Source organism: Erpetoichthys calabaricus, chromosome 2, assembly GCF_900747795.2.
Source record: "Erpetoichthys calabaricus chromosome 2, fErpCal1.3, whole genome shotgun sequence".
Classification (NCBI taxonomy): domain Eukaryota; kingdom Metazoa; phylum Chordata; class Cladistia; order Polypteriformes; family Polypteridae; genus Erpetoichthys; species Erpetoichthys calabaricus.
The window spans coordinates 133270124-133289462 of record NC_041395.2 but is presented as its reverse complement, the minus strand read 5'-3'; the positions used below and the strand labels follow the sequence as shown (position 1 = coordinate 133289462).

The 19339-nt window shown below is 38.2% G+C and overlaps 1 protein-coding gene across 1 annotated transcript in view; it reads right to left on the bottom strand.

Moving 5' to 3' along the window:
• LOC114645418 (extracellular calcium-sensing receptor-like) overlaps window positions 1-19339 on the bottom strand; it is a 30407-nt gene that overhangs the window by 10828 nt on the left and 240 nt on the right. Inside the window, exon 2 of the mRNA XM_028793275.2 lies at window positions 18521-18661. Within this exon, the coding sequence (XP_028649108.1) occupies window positions 18521-18661 (141 nt within the window). The remainder of the gene's footprint in view (window positions 1-18520; window positions 18662-19339) is intronic.

Below are 19339 nucleotides of genomic sequence, written 5' to 3'. Positions count from 1 at the left end.
ATATATTGGGTCAAAGATTTACACAGAAACACAGGAGATTGTAGAGACTGGAACTTTATTCAAACACTGCAAACTAACATATCTCTCTTTCAAAAGGGGTGAGCTTCAGGAGTGGATGTCTGGAGGAGGATAGAGAGACAAGCAATCAGCCAAAAAGGACAGGTGCTGTTCAGGCTTTTAAGTATGCGAAGCACCGCGTGAGAAGCATATCACGCGACAGAGCAGCCGCAAATAAGTTCAGCAAGTAGATAGATAGATAGATAGATAGATAGATAGATAGATAGATAGATAGATAGATAGATAGATAGATAGATAGATAGATAGATAGATAGATAGATACTTTATTAATCCCAAGGGGAAATTCACAAGGGAGCAATGTGAAGGTAGTCTATCAGTGTTTTTAAGAGGGGGTTTTTGAGGAGCGTGCATGTCTTCTATGGGGTGCGTTCAGCCCCCCGCTCACAATATATATATATATATATACATAATATATATATATATATATATATATATTGTCACATACAAGTGCTTAGGAGGCAGCCAAGAAGCCCTAAGATGAGTGAATTCTCGCGAGAAATACTGAAGGAAAATAAGGAAACATTTTACCTATCATCTGCAACTTCAAATCCACAAAATGGCATTTTGGACCAAAAATCACTCTCACTTTCCAGTTCCCCATGATGACGTCACTTCCGGTGCTCAAATGATGACATTGCTTCCAGCTAGGCATACAATACAATACAATACAGTTTATTTTTGTATAGCCCAAAATCACACAGGAAGTGCCGCAATGGTCTTTAACAGGCCCTGCCTCTTGACAGCCCCCCAGCCTTGACTCTCTAAGAAGACAAGGAAAAACTCCCAAAAAAAACCTAGTAGGGGCATGATGATGTCACGTCCGGTCCCCAAATGATGGTATCACTTCCAGCCTCAAATTGATGATGTCACTTCCACCTTTCCTGTGGTGACATCATTTCCCCACATACTTCCTTCCGGCCACCATTTTGTCTATAAAAACAACCTACTTACTGCTATATATTGTCAAATGTCTCTGATTTTTGATCCAAATAACTGTTTTTTTCTGTAAATCTTCTGTACATTATAATGGCGATTCCCCGACTGTTTTCAAGTTCTTTATTGTTGTATGTGTTTATTATATATAGTGATAAAAAAATCAGGCAGCAGACAGAAAAAGGTTTGGGGATGTCCACACCGTATACTGAAAAATCAGCAAATGAAAAGAAACACATCTATAGAGGAGCGGAGTTCACAACTAAACTGATTAACAGATTGGGACTGCCCTATAAATATAGTGGGTAGGAGGAAGAGGTGGAGTCAGGGTAATTCTGGGTAATGAAAATGATGTCATCAGGGTTGGCTGGAATTGATGTCAACAGTTGTTGGATAATTGTCATGTCATTAAGAGTCAGGGTCTTTGGCTGAGCTGCAGAGGAATAAGAGAGAGGATCAGGTGAGAGCGCCAACCTCCTCTCTGACTGAGAAATAACACTATTTGAGCATGATCAGGTTTGTGATAATATATATTTGTCATTAGATACGGGGGTCTTCCCAGACTGTCTTAAGACTGCGGTAGTTAAACCCCTACTTAAGAAAAATAATCTCGACCCCTCTGCTCTTGAAAATTATAGACCCATCTCTAACCTGCCTTTCTTAAGTAAAATTCTAGAGAAGGCAGTCATTATGCAGTTAAATGAGCACCTCAATAAACATGCTATTCTTGATAAATTTCAGTCAGGTTTTAGAACAAATCACAGCACAGAAACTGCACTCGTTAAAGTAGTAAATGACTTGCGGGTAAATGCAGACAGAGGCCATTTATCTGTTCTCATCCTCTTAGATTTGAGTGCCGCATTTGACACTATTGATCATAATATTCTTAAGAATCGCCTTAGTCAATGGGTGGGCCTCTCTGGCAGTGTCTTAAACTGGTTTGAATCCTACCTGGCAGGGAGAAAATTCTTTGTTAGTTGTGGTAATTACAACTCAAAGACACATGATATTCTATATGGTGTTCCACAAGGCTCTATCCTGGGTCCGCTGCTCTTCTCAATCTACATGCTTCCATTAGGTCAGATTATCTCGGGACATAACGTGAGCTACCACAGCTATGCTGATGACACACAGCTGTATTTATCAATAGCACCTGATGACCCCAAATCTCTTGATTCGCTAACACAATGTCTAACCTGTATCTCAGAATGGATGAATAGTAACTTTCTCAAATTAAATAAAGAAAAAACCGAAATCTTAGTGATTGGCAATAATGGATACAATGAGGCTATTAGAAATAAACTGGATGCATTAGGATTAAAAGTCAAATCGGAGGTAAAAAGCTTAGAGGTAACCGTTGATTGTAAGCTGAATTTTAAATCGCATATTAATAAAATCACTAGGACAGCATTTTTTCACCTAAGGAACATAGCAAAAGTTAGACCTCTTATATCATCGAAAGATGCAGAGAAATTAGTTCATGCGTTTGTCTTTAGTCGGCTAGATTACTGTAATGCACTCCTCTCAGGACTACCCAAAAAAGACATCAATCGTTTGCAGTTAGTGCAGAATGCAGCTGCTAGAATCCTTACCAGGAAAAGAAAATCCGAACACATTTCTCCAGTTTTGATGTCACTACACTGGTTACCTGTGTCATTCAGAATTGACTTTAAAATTCTGCTTATGGTTTATAAAGCTTTAAATAATCTCGCCCCGTCTTATATATCGGAATGTCTGACACCTTATATTCCAAATCGCAACCTCAGATCCTCAACTGAGTGTCTCCTTAGAATTCCAAGAGCAAAACTTAAAAGAAGTGGTGAGGCGGCTTTCTGCTGTTATGCATCCTAATCTGGAATAGCCTGCCAGTAGGAATTCGCCAGGCTAATACAGTGGAGCACTTTAAAAAACTACTGAAAACACATTACTTTAACATGGCCTTCTCATAACTTCACTGTAATTTAATCCTGACACTCTGTATATCCAATTCATTAGAATAACTATTCATTCAAAATTTGTACTAACCCCTACTCTCTCTTCTGTTTCCTTTTCCGGTGTCCTATTGGTGGTGGCTTGTGCCACCACCATCTACCCAAAGCACCATGATGTTCCAACAATGATGGATGGATTAAAAGCCAGAAGTCTGTATAACCATCAGCATCAAGTGACTCCGTGAGAACCCTAACTACAAAGAGGACTATTTCATTTATGTTAGGTAGAATGCCCAAAGGGTGACTGGGCGGTCTCGTGGCCTGGAACCCCTACAGATTTTATTTTTTTCTCAAGCCTTCTGGAGTTTTTTTTTTGTTTTTTCTGTCCACCCTGGCCATCGGACCTTACTCCTTTTTATGTTAACTAAGGTTGTCTTATTTTAATTTCTTATTTGTCTTTTATTCTTCTTTTCTTCATTATGTAAAGCACTTTGAGCTACTTTTTGTATGAAAATGTGCTATATAAATAAATGTTGTTGTTGTTGTTGTTATATATATATTGTAACAGATAGCCCGGCCACAGACATGACACCGGAATGTCCAAAAACTCACACACATTTATTCCACACACTATGTACAATATTTACAGATTGCTCAGTCCTTGGTCCTTCGGCCACATCCACTCCTCTCTCGCACTCGAGGTGTCCCTGGTATTTCTTCCGCAAGCACCTCTGGGTGTGGCGGAAGTGCTGATGTCCAGGGCTCCTTACTCGTCCGGGCGCCCCTTGGCGGTGGCCACGGGCCCCTATAAGGTTGAGCTTCCATGCTCAATTCCCGTGGCCCCCATACAAACCAGGGCGGAGGCATAGTCCCTTTCTCGGTCCTTCTAGGTGTCCCGGCTGCTCATCACAATATATATATATATATAAATAGAAGCAAAGGTATGTGATACAGTTTGCATATTTATAGCAAGGGGAGGAAATAAATCACATATCTTAAAATATTTTTTTTTATTCCTAAGCTTTTGATTCCTCTACCAGGAATCATCATTAGAGGAAAATGATTAGACTTATGTGGAGGAGGTGGTATTGGGTTCAAAATAATCATATATATATATATATATATATATATATATATATAATGTGTGTGTGTATATATATATATATATATATATATATATATATATATATATATGTATATTTTGAACCCATTACTGCAGTCTGCCAGAATGAAGAGTTTTATTTCCCACTTTGTAGGCTTTATATACTGCTTTATTGCAGTCTTTATAAGCAACCATGCTCTCATCCACAGACAAATGCCTTTGAGGTTGACAAAATAAGACAGGATGAAATAAAGGAGGATGTTGCTTACAAACAGGATCAAAAGAAGGAAAGCCTATGTTTATTTTTTCATTTTTATATTTTTTCTGGGACTTTATCTGGTTTGGTAAGGTGTAGATTCTATAGGATGGGAAGAAATCTATATTTTGACTTTACATTTTTGCAGAAATAATTTCAGTGAGAAGGATCTTCATTCCAATATTCACTCAAGGTTGGCATTCTTGTGATGTCTATACAAACAATGACTTCAAGAAATTAATTCATTTCTAAACAATCAATGGGTTTCCATGCATATTTCTCCTTGGCTTTGCTTGTATCTTGCCTGTTACACCATCTAAAAAGAAAATAAAATGCTGCAGCAGATTAAATGTACTGTGAGTGCTGCTTGTGCTTAATTGACACCCTGTATCCTAAGCAGGTCAGAATATAAGTACTATAGGAGCCATATCAGGCTTCAGAATCTATGTTTTTTGTGGCTGATAGGGTCAGGCACAGGCTGAGTTTGCTAAACAGGTTGAGGTTCCTTCTACCTTGCACAGAACCTGATGCACCAAAAGATATATGGATGAAGGAAATTGAAAATCTCACTTAAGAGTAGTCACTGAGCTAAAGTGGCACAGTCACCTGGATTTACTATATACGGCTCAAGTGCTGGGCAACCCCTTTTGGTAACCCCATTTACTTGCAGTAAATTATAGAAAAATACAATAAAATTGTCAGTCTCTGTCATTAACAATAACAAAAATCTTTTCACTTAGAGAGGAACTCGCCTTTTCCCTGTCGCTTGGTCCTCACCAGGGTCAAAATGGGCTCTATATATATGTAAGATGAATATAGATAAATAATTATTAATTTGGGTATATGGAACAAAAAAGTGAAAAATAGACGCAGAGCATTAGCACCTACCTTCCTGTACAATATGAACATTCACACCTCCATCCTCACTCAACATTCAATTCACATCACCATTAGTATGGAAGAAAGCAGGTCAAATAAACTACTAATTAATTTGAATTGTATAGAAAAAGTACATTTGCCACCCCCATGCCAATATACTAAAAGACAGGAAAACAAGCCCTTTACCTTTGTAGTTTTAAAATTGGCCCTGCTTCAGTCTGCTCACTTATGGTCATTGGCAACTTGATCTGCCACACTTTTTCCCAGCTCTGTGAGCCCAAAGTTCCATCATTGACTGTGCATGCAGGCCAATGGACCTTTGCAAATGGAGAAATGGTGGTGGAGATGCAGAGACAGCAGTCTCTCATATTTTGTATCATGTACTGATGCAGTAAATAACATACTAGATCATAGATCTCAACATAGATCTCTCCCGTAATTCTTGCAATTCCTCAGAAGATCCCAGCAAGTCCATATTGTGTTTCCATTGCAATCATTGCTTGCTACTTTGGACTGCAAGTCTTCTCCTTGTACCACTTCTGACACAAATGTAGCACCACTTCTGACAAAATTGTAGCACCAGCACCAAGAAACAAATGGATTCTTTGATCTTTATACTGCTCTTTTGTGTAGCTTGATATTCCTAAAAGGAACATTTGCTGTTGCTACACTAGGTGGAATTCATATGCAACTTTGTAGGCTTCCTGTTTTTATAAGCTCCCCTGCAGCTAGCTCTGAAGCCGCTTATTTGGAATGCCAGCTCATAATGGTGATGAGTCATCCCTAGGCTGATGCCACTTATCAGCACCACTTCAATATGTACAGACAATCATTTTTAAAGCAGGTTGCTGTAAAGATTGGATATCTGTTCAGTTAAGGGGAGAATGAACAGGAATAAAAAATTTAATTACTTTGAATATTGCATGGTAGTAGGTCTCAACACAAAAGCATGAATATCAGAAGGATCAACCTTCTGTCATACTCCAAAGAGATGGAGGCTGTCACAGGTGTCTGGTCACACTTATAGGTAATCTAACTTTGACACCATTAAAATATCCAACTATGCCACCCAGTTTTATTAAGAGACTGGGAACTCCTGAAATTTACCAATAATTGCACACAGGTTTCTTTAAATTGGGCGGTGAGTAAACACACAATGAAAGACACAACAGTAATTTCAGAAAAAGGCAACAGTAAGTTCTATTGTACAAGACAATATAAGGTACATTAAAAAGATAAACGAACATAACAGAACCTAAACATATCAGGAATTAATTTCCTTTTTTTAAAAAGGAAAATACACAGTCCACACTCTAAAAGTCCGCAAAAACAAGAATTGTAGGATACAACCTTTAGTGGTGCAGAGTCCAGTTTGGGCACTGTGTTACCCCAACACTTAATTGTTCAACTGTCCATGGATGCACTCTGTTCCCCAGCAGAAGTTGTGTCAAATTGTTGACTCCCTGTCAGCGTCTCTTCGTTGTTTCTTTTTCTTCCACTCTGGGCTCCTTGTGTGGCTGGGACCTAGGCACGCCTCATTCCTCGTCTGTCAGCTTCGCTTGGTCCTCTCATGCGGCTTCCCTCTTTCGCTGGACCCACAACTGGCGTCTCCTTGTGGAGCTGTCTCTTCTTCCCTGGAAGTAAATGTTGCCGTCCTTGTACCTCACATCGTGCCAGCCAGGTACCCTTGTCTGCCTGCGAGCCCCTGTGCCCTGTCCGAGTGTCTTGGCAGCGTTTCCTGTGGACTCTCCCTTCTACCTTCTGCTGGCCAGGAGTTTATATTTACTTCAGCCCCTGCTGTTGTCAGTCCTGGACAAACAGTTTAATCAATGGCACATCTAAATTGCCTGGGTTTAACAATTAATAAAAACACAAGTTAACAAAATGTATGGTTACCAAACATTAATAAGTACAGATATGCTGATTAGGAACCAATATTTCCAAGCCAGGTAAATACAGGCATCTTCCAAGGCCAGACTTCAAAGCAGTGACTCCCTTGCAAGGCAGCAAATACCATTAATAAGTACAGACATGCTGAGTAGAAACCAATATTTCCAAGCCAGGTAAATACAGACATCCTCCTTAATAAGTACAGATATGCTGATTAGAAACCAATGTTTCCAAGCCAGATAAATACAAACATTCTCTAAGGCCAGACTTCAAAGCAGTGACTCCCTTACAAGACAGCAAATACCATTAATAAGTACAGACAGCCTTTTAACTTCTCACCCCCCAGTCCCAACAGTGGGTGCCTAATGGAACCACCCAGTGCACAAAAAAAATGTAAAAGTGTCCCCCTCTGACAGAGGCTAATAGATCTTTGGCAGAAAAACTGATGGTTGACAACAAATAATCTAACCGCTAAATGCAACAATACTACGCTGCTGCTGAAGAATGTGAATTTCCCATTGGGATTAATAAAGAATCTATCTATCTATCTATCTATCTATCTATCTACTGAAAAAGGTATATAAGATTTAACAACGTTTAACTTGTCACATGGCCTAGCAGCTAAAAAAAGCAGCCCATACCTGTCTGTGAATCACACAATGATGTAATTGCTGCAAACTAAGGAACTCAAACATATCTGAACACTGTGGGGTCTTGAGACCCAGTACCTTGTCTGGTGAATTTCAGTTGCTGCCTGCTAATGTTGATTAGAGTACCAGGACAGGCCACAAGTCTCTTGAGATCATGTGTCCATAATAATGGATGTCGAAAATGTAAGCTGGTTGTGACATATTTTGTTTCAAAGTAGAATTAGTGATGGGTGTTGAAACAGAAAGGGAAGAACCTAATTTGAAAAGCACTAAAATGGTGGATTTACTGCTGGAATTATAAAAGGTTCCGCAGTTATTGAATTTCCAATGTGAAAAGAAGGAGCATTTCTTTAGTTAATTTTTCAAAAAATATTTTTTTTCTCCAGGAATTTTTAAGCCAAAGTCAGATTACCTGTCTGATGTACAGTTGCATGAAGACACATGCATCATATAAACAGTAGTACTGGAGGGAAAAGCTTAAGATGTCACTAGCAAGCACCACTTATTCAATGTAATAATCATTAATAATGAATAATAATTTTCATGGAAATACATCTTTAAATAGCCAATGAAAGGAAAAATATTATTAACACTAGAATCCCTGAAGCCTATGAAAAAAGTTATAATTCCAGGCCACCTTAATTTCCCTCACACCTTTTCATCAGCGTTTTTGTGTTGCAAATGTGTTGATCAGCACAAGCAGCCTGCTATCCAATCCCACACACAGACCCTCCCCCCCCCCCCCCCCCCCCTCCCTCTCCACAGCTCGAGTAAGAAATAAAATTCTCCCAGCATAAGTCTGTTTATTTGGGTGTGAAGTGCCTGGAGTTGTATAGGGTAAATAATGTATATTTATTTGGAACACATGCATTTCATGTGTGTTCTGTGTCTACAGCGGTCTGGGTAAATGTAGGATGGCAGAAAATGCAAGGCAAGAAATGCTGAATACATACCTAAAACAGAAACTCTTTTCATGTTATAGTACTAATGACAAAATGTTGACATGAAGTGTATAATGTGTGAAAACTGAAGTCCAAATATCAATTAAACAATTTCCCAAAAGGTACAAGTATAACAAACCAAGCACGCTTTTAATTAAGAATATAACCGAAGAAAAAGAAATTGGGTTAGAGTACAATGCTGACATAACCAGTTGCCTGGTGCAGAGGTAAGAACTGCTGTCTCATAATCAAGAGTTTGCAAGTTTGATTCCGTATCCTTCCTGCATTTACCATTTTGACTAGTGAGCTGCTCTTATTGCTACTATTAAAGAATGAAAACATATATTTGATTTGAGCCTGTAACAAATGGTGTAAATTTATGGTACTTGTAAAGGTTAACATGTCCTTCAACGAAACAGCAAGGCCTACAGAGCTTGCCAAGGTATCGTACAAAGCTCTGTTTGCAATTATGTTTTTTGATGGTCTTTATATTAAAAACATTTATGTTACTTATATAAAAGTCACATTGAATGTTATTTACCTATATTTATTTACTTATCTTCCTACAGCATAAAGTCACAAGTAGACTGCAGAGTTTCGTGTGTTTGATACACACAGGCATGCTGACAAGGTACATGTGCAATGCCACTTCTTATTTGATTAGATTATATTAGATCCTGACATTAATATGCTCTACCACAAGCTTACAAAATTCTGCAATGGTTCTAGGATCATTTAAGGAAATTCACCTAAATGAAATGGCCCATCCAGTCACCAGGGGCCTTATGCATAACACCATGCATAGAATTCACACTAAAACATGGTGTATGGATAAAAGTGGAAATATGCATACAAACAAAAAAATTCAGATGCACAAAAATCATGTGTAAACTATCTTCCATGCACTTCTGCTCCATAAATCCCAGTCAGTGTGAAAAGTAACACACGTCAGCGATTCTTTTGCCCCACCCCACCTTCTCTCAGAATTACGCCCCTTTGAATATGCAAATCAATATAAATAGCCCGTTATGGTCAGCATTTTGTGAAAAGACAATGTCAAAAGCATGGGGAAGAAAGAAGAATTTAAGCGAATATGAAGTGGAGGCAAGGAAAAACGTACTATTTGTTGGCTTAAGCAGTGATATAAACAACAAATGGAAGTTGATCGAGTGATACAGAGTGGCGGAGACACTTGAAAGTTCAAATTCAGAAAGTCGCACAGTACCCAAAAGCAAAAAGAAGTGGTCAGATATCAAAGTCGGCATGAAAAGGGTACAGAGAAAAGAAAAAAATAGGGATGCAGTGAATAAAAAAGGTTGAAATGTCAAAATTTCAGTCTCGTAGCTTATTTTGTCATTAAAGAAGAGCGTCATAAAAATTTTCATGATGAAATTAATTAAAATGTATAAGCATGGGGGCACAGTGGTGCACTGGTAGTGATGAGCTGGCGCCCCGTCCAGGATTGGTCCTTGCTTGCCAGGAAGTGCACAAACCTAGATGAAATAATTTATTGCAGCAGTACTCTCTCTGTCAAATGTACCAACCCTCATTTCCTGTCCTTCCATTTACTTTCTCCATGTAACCAATCGGCATAATATAAGCTCTATGATAAATGTCAAACCAGCTGTAAGCTTAGAACGCCAATTCTCCAAAACTTTAAAGAACATTGAAAAATCTTTGTGATACCTACAGTATTTAATTATTCCACCCTGTGTCATGCCAGTCCTAGCAAGCATCAAGCGTGAGGCAGGAACAATCCCTGGATGGGGTCCCAGGTCATTGCTACCACTTCGCCACTGTACCCCACATGTTTAATTATTATCAGTATACATTATGTATAATACAATATTATTGTTAATCAATTATTTGAACTACAATACAACATTACTACAATAATACAGCTAGGTTTATGAGTTTACTCGACGTGCTCATTATAAACTCCAGTTTTCCAGTTCAAATGTCATTAAATGCAGTGTGACAGTGCGGGTCCTGCTCCATGCTCCCTCTTCTCTTCTAGGAGCTTCTCGAACCTGACACCATCGATAATGTAACTGGATGAACTGGCTGATGGGGACAAATCACACTCAGAGTATGGGGATGGTGGAAAAGTGCTTTTATTAAAACAAAAAAAACAAGTTCTTTTGTTTTTGATCTTTTTTATTGTCTTTGGTTATCGATTTTTTGGATTTTTTTGGATCTTGTTGGTTCAACTTTGTAGACTCTTTTGACAACTCTTGGTTTTTGCTTATTTTTGGGAACCTTTTTGGAATAAACATAATTATTATTAAGGAACTTAATTTTTGTTTTTATTGAGAGATCGTTGTTTGCAGTTCGCCTCTCCCTTTTTTGAGAAATATGAGCTGGGCTCCTTTTTGTCTGGGCAGACCTCTTTGCCTGTCTTTTGAGTTTTGGAAGCCAGGCATACCTTTTGCTGGTCACTTAGCTGGATCAGGCTGGTGTTGGAGTACAAACCTGTTTTTGAAACTTAACTTTTGTGAGCCCTGCAATCACAGCACAATTCCAGTCATGCTGCATAAGAAGAGTGAATGGTAATAATAACTGGTGTAACAGATAGAGGTGTGGTCCACCTCTTGAACCCTCAGGTACCACTCTGAACACCAGGTGAATGTATAACAACTCTTTATTTTATCGTTGTCACGTGCACAAAGCACTCTCCACACCACACTACTCATAAACACAAACTCTCTCAATAAACAATTCTCTCTCTCTCTCTCTCTCTCTCTCTCTCTCTCTCTCTCTCTCTCTCTCTCTCTCTCTCTCTCTCTCTCTCTCTCTCTCTCTCTCCTCCTCGCTCAGACACTTGCCACCCTACCTCCCAGCTCAGCTCAATGTCTGGGCTTTCCCACAATCCTTTTATACACCCTGACCCGGAGGTGTTCCTGCCCAATCAGTCCACAGTTCCTTTTCCCTTCCGGGTCAGGGTAAACAGTCCTTTTCTTCACCCTGGGAGCACGTCGTTCCTTCCTGTCACGTGACTGTGACGTACTCCCAGGTTATAGGGCACATAAGAGCCCACGAGCCCCCTTACAGCGACTCCCGGTGGTCCCCAAGGTATCCAGCAGGGCTGTGTATACAAGCTACATAGTCCATGAGGCCCTGCTGGAACTCGGGGCACGATCATGCTGTCCGGAGGGCTCCTCCTAGCGGCCTGGGGGTGGCGACCGGAGTCTGTAGCCGGTTGTCCATCACACTGGGTAAAAATTTCATGAAGTATGTCAAAATTGGAAAGGACAAATCTGGTACTAAAGCTTTAGATTTTTCAAAGAAAAAATCTGTAATTGGATTTTTCAGTTCTGCAGTTCATCGTAAAGTGTTTTGTGAGGAAGTTTTGAAGTTATTCAAACTTTCAACAGTTTTAGATAGCTGGACGTATTTGTAAGTTTGTAGCCTACCCTCCCATTGAGAATTCACTTGAACTGAATGAGCATTTGTTATCATCTTTGTTATAAATATTCTCTCTTTTAACCATGGTGTTGTGTATGGATACATGCATGTACTGTCTTTAAAGTTAAGGAATTATAGAGAATTCATAAAAGTGTTATTTATAAGTAAGAACTAAATGCAAAGAAAATATACTGGTAATGTTGTCCAGGTAAAAAAGTAAATCTCTTCATTTAAATTTTTATTACATTATACTAATTTATAGAAGAACGGGCAACTAAAGATACCAATATTCAAAGATAATTCTAGGCCAATGGTCTTCCTTGATTTCAGAAATCAAGTATAAATCTATTTTAAAACCCATTATTCCAAGATTTAGGATGGAACCTATTGCTACAACAATGTTCAACACTGGAAGCAACACAAGAAGGGGTGTTTCTTAAAATGTAAAATAATCAATAAATTAACCAACTAATTAATGGTGACCACAAAGTGCAAAACACAAACAAAACAATAAAGAAAACATGAACAATAATGAAAAAAAGAAAAGACAAAAAAAGTAAAAATGCAAACAGAAAAATGAAATCACAAACAACAAAGCAAAACAGAAATGACATCCCTAGAAAAAGTGGGGAAGTGGGTTGATCAGTAGCAAGAAATGTCTAGTGTTCCTCACTTAAGCTATGGGCTCCCAACAGCCATGCTTATTCAGTTTTTTGAGTGATAATATACAACCTGGTGCAACTGAAACACTGGAGGAAATTCCATGTGTCCATGAGGAAAAGGTGCAAACTGCACACAAATTCCCTGAACAAGGTTAAATTTTTAAGGTGACTTACTGTTACAAAAATGATACATACAGATTGCAAGGGCAGATTGAACTTTTCAAAGTGACACTGTTCCCCACTTACATGCAAAGATACTTGTAAATAAGAATGTCTGCTTTGAAGTGTGCATGAGTGTGATGATGCGGGTTCGCTCCATGCTCCCATTCAGATTCTGGGAGCTCTGAACCCGACACCGTCGATAATGTCACCGATGAGCTAGGTAGTGAGGCACAACATAGCAAGGGGATGGTGCAAAAAGTGTAAAGTGCTTTTATTTAAAATCAACAAACAAAAACAGTGTCCACAATAAAGCGCAGTGCATCAAAAAGAATTAATTAAATAAATAATCCATAATAACAAGTGAAATAGTGGAGGTTAAAATCCATTAGAAAAAAAAAACTTTTAAAAACAACGAGGTTAAAATAATGGCTGGAAGCAGTCTCTTCAAAACACAAAGCCCAGTGCCTTTATTTTACAGGTGACTCCCCTGGTTCTCCCATCCAGGCTATGCACCAGGGGAGCCACCCTACCTGCAGCTGACCATCTCTCTCACTTCTACTGCTGGTCCATTCACCTCACCGATCCCTGGCTCCGGTAGGCTTCAACAAACCGTGACTTGGGCTACCCAGCGACCAGGGCACTCACGCTGGGGCTTTCACGTCCCAAGTCCTGACCCCCACGGCCTTACGCGGCGAGCCATCCTTCTTCCGGTCACTCCCGCTCTTCATAAAATGCTCAGCACGAGCGACCACAATCGACTACTCCTCGGGTGCCAGCCAAACACCCAGGCTCACTTTTCAGCTGTCCTTGAGCCTGCGCTTGCTCATTCGCTCTCTCCTGCACTGGCTTTTCTCTCCCTGCTTCCTGCCTTCTTCTCCTGCAACCTCCGTTTCTTTTTTCCTTTTTTTTTCCTCTCCCTAGCTGCCTCGCGCTTCAATTTATCACAAGGACGTGGATCAGGTGTGGCAATCAGTAGCTCCCGGCAACAATTACGGATGTGGACGACTCCTCACCTGTGCACTTAAGTGAGGTTCGCCCACATCACGAACTTCCCAGGGAACCACTTCCGGCCACACTACCACGCCCTCTCCATAAGCCACGAAGGCAGCAATTATTTATTTAAAAATTGGCCTTTTTAACGTGAACTGTGAACCCGCTACACCACAATGAGATGGACAGTTTTCCACAGCACTTCAACTGACATGGAATGTGCAGTGCCACTGCTACGCCAAGACAAGGAGCTCTTCTTCTCGAAGTTCAAGTTGCAATCTTGAAACATGGAAAAACATGGGATTTTCCGGTTAATTGCTATGGGTCCACCTACTTCTCCCCTGGCATCCTTTTTGTTTTGTTTTATTTGCATTTTCATTTTTTCATTGTGTTGGTGACTTAAACTTATGCAGTTTTCTCTACAGCAGACTTCTAAAATGTATTTCATTTTCAATACATACTTGTGAGCGGATTACTATGGCAACGAGGTTTGTTGACTGACTGCTTCCTCCGTAAGATGTGTTAATGGTCATATTGGCAATTTCCTAGTCACTGTCCTGATGCACATACATTTCTAAAATGCTCCAGCTTTGAACTTTCTAAATTCTGTTGAATAAGTTATTCCAATCAGAATTGGATTAAAAGACTTAATATGAATCATAATTTAGTTTATTTATGTCCAGTTTTGTTACAGTGATCAGTATTAGACAACAATATTACAACAAAACTTAAAACTATTAACATTAGAAAAATCACTCAAAAGGGGTAAAAAGATTTAAAATCAGTCCATTTTCTCTTTTTTTTTCTGGTCATCTATATTTTTGTTGTATTTTAATTTTATAGTGATTTTGAGGGCATTTTACTCATTAAATGCTTTTTGGTGTTATTTTCTGGTTTTAGTAGAATAATGTAGCATTTTGGTGCAAAAATACAGAATAGCAACCCAAAACTGGATGCTAAAATTGCAAATATTTCCACAGCAACTGTATATTTCCCCAGTGAGCTGATATAAGCTGGAATGAAGGTGATCCATACTGCACAAAATATCAACATACTGAATGTGATAAATTTAGCTTCATTAAAGTTATCTGGTAGCTTTCGAGCCAAAAAAGCCAAAACAAAACACATAGCAGAGAGAAATCCAACATAACCAATGACAGCATAAAATGCAATTGTGGAGCCCATTGCACATTCCAGAATGATCTTTTCTTTATAGTACTTTGTGTTTTTGTTTGGATATGGAGGAGATATTATTAACCAAAGTGTGCATATTAAAGTCTGTATAATTGTTAACATACAAACACAAAACCTCTGCTGAGCTGGACCAAACCATTTCATGATATTACTTCCGGGTAGTGTAGCCCTAAATGCCATTATCACCACTAAAGTTTTACCAAGAACACAAGAAATGCACAAAACAAATGTGATCCCAAAGACTGTGTGACGTAACATGCAGGACCAATCAGAGGGCTGGCCAATGAAAGTCAGCGAACACAAGAAGCACAATGCTAGCGAAAATAAAAGAAGAAAACTGAGTTCAGAATTGTTTGCTTTCACAACAGGTGTATCTCTGTAGTGAAAGAAAATAATGGATACTATTATGGTTACAAATGCTCCGAATAAGGAAAATGTCACCAGCATTATTCCCATTATTTCTTCAAAGGACAGGAACTCAACTTCCTTTAAAATGCACTGATTTCTGTCTTCATTTGCCCAGAATTCCAGTGGACATTTAATGCAATCAATAGAATCTGAAAGAAAAATACACACATTCATTGTTTATATAATATGTGATATACTGTATATGTAATAAAGAACACATTATTGTATGTGTGGCATCTCCCCAGCAACGGATTTTATGTGCGCGAAAATAAATCTACTTTTAAAAGTCATCCTATTGTAATATCATGAAAATTCATATATTTAGGAAAACCCCTTCAACGACTGTCACTTTAAACTTTACCGGGCCAAGTTTGTTAATCGCAAATCTGACATCCTCAGAGTGAACACATGCACAACAAACACTAATCTCACCTCTTTGGGGAAGCTGGTCTCCGTGTCTCAGTACCCGATTCGATTTTTCCTGCGTTATGTTTTAGGTCTTACCTCATTTACCGAAATCCGATTGGATTGGCCGCGCGATATTTTATAGGTCCCGCCCTCTCTGTCATGCGCACTTCACCAGAAGACACACACACAGACACATGGACACACACAGGGGTTTTATTAAAGAGGATATATATATATACACACAACATAGATAGACAGATAAATAGTATGTATATATGTATGTAAAATAGTATGCATGTATGTATGTATGTGTGTGTTGTGTATTTTTATACATTCATTACATAAATCTTGTCTTTCAAACAGAGCTTCTCTTGGAGCAGAAGCCTATCCTGGCAGCACTGAATACAAACTAGCCCTCACTCATTCTAGGCTAATTCACTGTAAGCAATCAATCTAAAATGCACATCATTCAGATTCAGGAGAAAATAAGCATCCCATGGAGAATGTGCTAATTCTACAGAACCAGACGGGTAATCCAGTACACAGTCACAAACAGATGGAGAGAAGTATAATGGCATGGTATCAGATAAGGTTTGAGTGTGTGCTGCAGGTTTGAGCCTTGTCAAATATGGCAATACGGCCCCATCCTGGATTGATTGTAATCGTAGTTTTCATGACTTTCTACAGTAATAATCGGCTTTTGAAAAAAGATGGATGCATAAATATATAAAGAAATATACATTTATTTATTTGGCAGCTTTTGTTAATTTATTTTTATGTTGTGCTGTTTGTATGCAGTGTAGAAGGAAGTACTATCATTGGGGAGAACTTCTAACTTTAAGAGTTTCCAGTAAATTTGATCAGTTGATCAGTAGGAACATGTCTGTTCATATGTTTATGAGTCTGTCTCCCTGCCTGTCTGTGTGTGTGTGTCTGTGGCACAAATAATTCTAAAATAAATCAGTGCTTGGCACTAATATTTCAATACTTAGATGCTAGATCTCTATTGATTTAGAAAAATAGTGGTAAAACAGACATCTATTTTACTGAATCTCCCTTTCCAAATATGTTTCTGATAAAAGCAGTAGAAAACCGTAAGCTCTAAAAAATTAAAACATTTTTGATATTCATGAGAGCTGATTGAAAAGTAATAAGACTGACCCTGTTCTTCTTTCATGGATTTAGACATGGGAATGCTGGGCAGGTGTTTGTGGACGGCATACATTGACGTGTGTGAGCCTGCAGTTGGACTGCCATATTCTTCAACATTTTGTCACAGAGACTGGAAGTACCTCATACATGTTGTCATGGCGGATGAAGAAGACGTTCCTGTGAGGTATATGATTGATTTTTGCATTAAGCTAGGGAAGAGTGCTGATGAAACAACTGAAAAAACAAATGATGGCTACAGCCATACCGCTAAAAGTGACTTCGTAGAACAATCTGTTACTTGTCATTGAATCATTTTTGAAAAGTGGTAAATGTTCCATTCAATGTGAAGGACACTACTTCAAAAAAGAAAAATGTTCAGAATCAGTCTTGTTACTTTTTAAGCAGCCTTCATACAACCGTTTTGCCGTCTATGGCAATGTTCCTTTTTATATTTAAAAGATTTTTTCAAAACTGCCAACTGTTTTTGAGGAATGGAGAAAAAATTAGATCACAGAGAAGGCAATATTACATGCCATTTTGATAAAAAAAAACATGCATTTCCAGTCTCCAATAATTAAAAGATATGTAGTTTATTTTTTTTAGTTCTGTCAACCACTGGTGTTGGTATTGTTATCTCTATATGTGCAATACAAAGATATCCTGGCAAGACCTATCTGATTATGGAGAGAATGTTTAGGGACTACCCTGGCTAGACCTTTTGTTTCTTGTAAGTTCTGTACAAGGGATTGTGTTTAAATAATGATTTATAGAAGAAATATAGTTGTTTCTGTTCCGCACTTGTATTTGTAAAAATAATGCTTTGATCAGTGCTTAGATAAACTAAACACGCTATTATTTTTCATCATTAATTTACACTGATTAATAAATGGCACATTTGTATTTAATGGCCAGTGGCACTAACATAAATATATCTTTCTCTTTTGAAAGTGTATTTTGAGAAAAACTAGAGTTGGTTTCACAGAAAGTTTATAAAGTGAAATGGTTTTTAATATAGAAATTGTTAACTTACTTATTTGTTTGCTGATTTCTCCTTCAGCACATTTTATGCAATCAAAGCAACAAATTGGTTTTCCTCTCTGAACCGCCTTACGTGTACCTGGTAGACAGTTGTCACTGCACACTGATTTGGGGACCTTTGAACAAAAAAGTAAGTAAAATAAATTCCAGCAGCATGTTTACATTCGAAACAGCCACTTAATCAGATTGTACATTTGCATATGGCTAGGAGAACCGTAACATGCAATCTTAATCTGATTTGGTGGTATACATCTTTAAATAAATAAATATTATATAAATAAATATTTGTAAATACAGTAAAAAATGGTGACACCATGGCCATGTGAGAAAATATGTGAAACCTGTAAATGTACTCTACACTCTAAAACAAGACAGAGTATTGAAAATATTACCTGCCTTTGTTTGCCAGTCCAAATAATGGTGGAGTTTTTCATTACAAACCGTTGATCTGCTGGTAATGACGTATCATAGTAGCCAGCTGTTACAAACTCTATGTTTCCATCTTCCTTAAGTTGCCAGTTTACTAGTTCATATTTTACAAGGGTATTTTCTTCATCAAAATAGACATTGTCTCCAGATTTACTTGTAAAATTTACAGTTTTTAGAGTCTGAACAAGCTAAAACAGTGAGATAAAATGGTATTTTTCACAACTGTGTTAAACACTACCAGGTGAAGACAAACTACAGTGCATAGGTTCATGTAATTTTCTAAAACACTGTTTATGTTTTATAAATCTTAGAAAACTTTAATATTAATCTTTGCAAGCTTGATACGTTCATTCACGTTTATTAAGATTTTAACTAATGTAATACTGTTTTTGCTAAAACCAACAGCAGCAGTTATAAGCAAAGCAAAGAATTATACAACCTAGGTAGGTTCATACAGCCTTCCTTAACTGAAAAATTAAAAGGATCTCTTGAAGAAAGACAGAGCTCCTTGTAAAGTGTTGACCAGCTTAACAGCAGCAGATAGAAAGCTTCTGCTCCCTTCTTCCACACCTAGAGAACACTTGTCTTACTTGTTTTTATATGTTTTATCTAAGTGCGCAATGATGTTATACAGTTTCTCAAAACACATAGCAAATGTTACAGAATTATCATTATCACAAAGTTCAAGGTTATTTCCCCATGGGAATCGAAAGCTGAACTTTCTAACTAAACAAAACATGAATCCTGCTTTGTCTTTTTGTTTTACCAGAGCATATTGCACTCCTATTCAACTTGACAAGACATAGGGTTTTCACCTGAGATCTGTTAGCT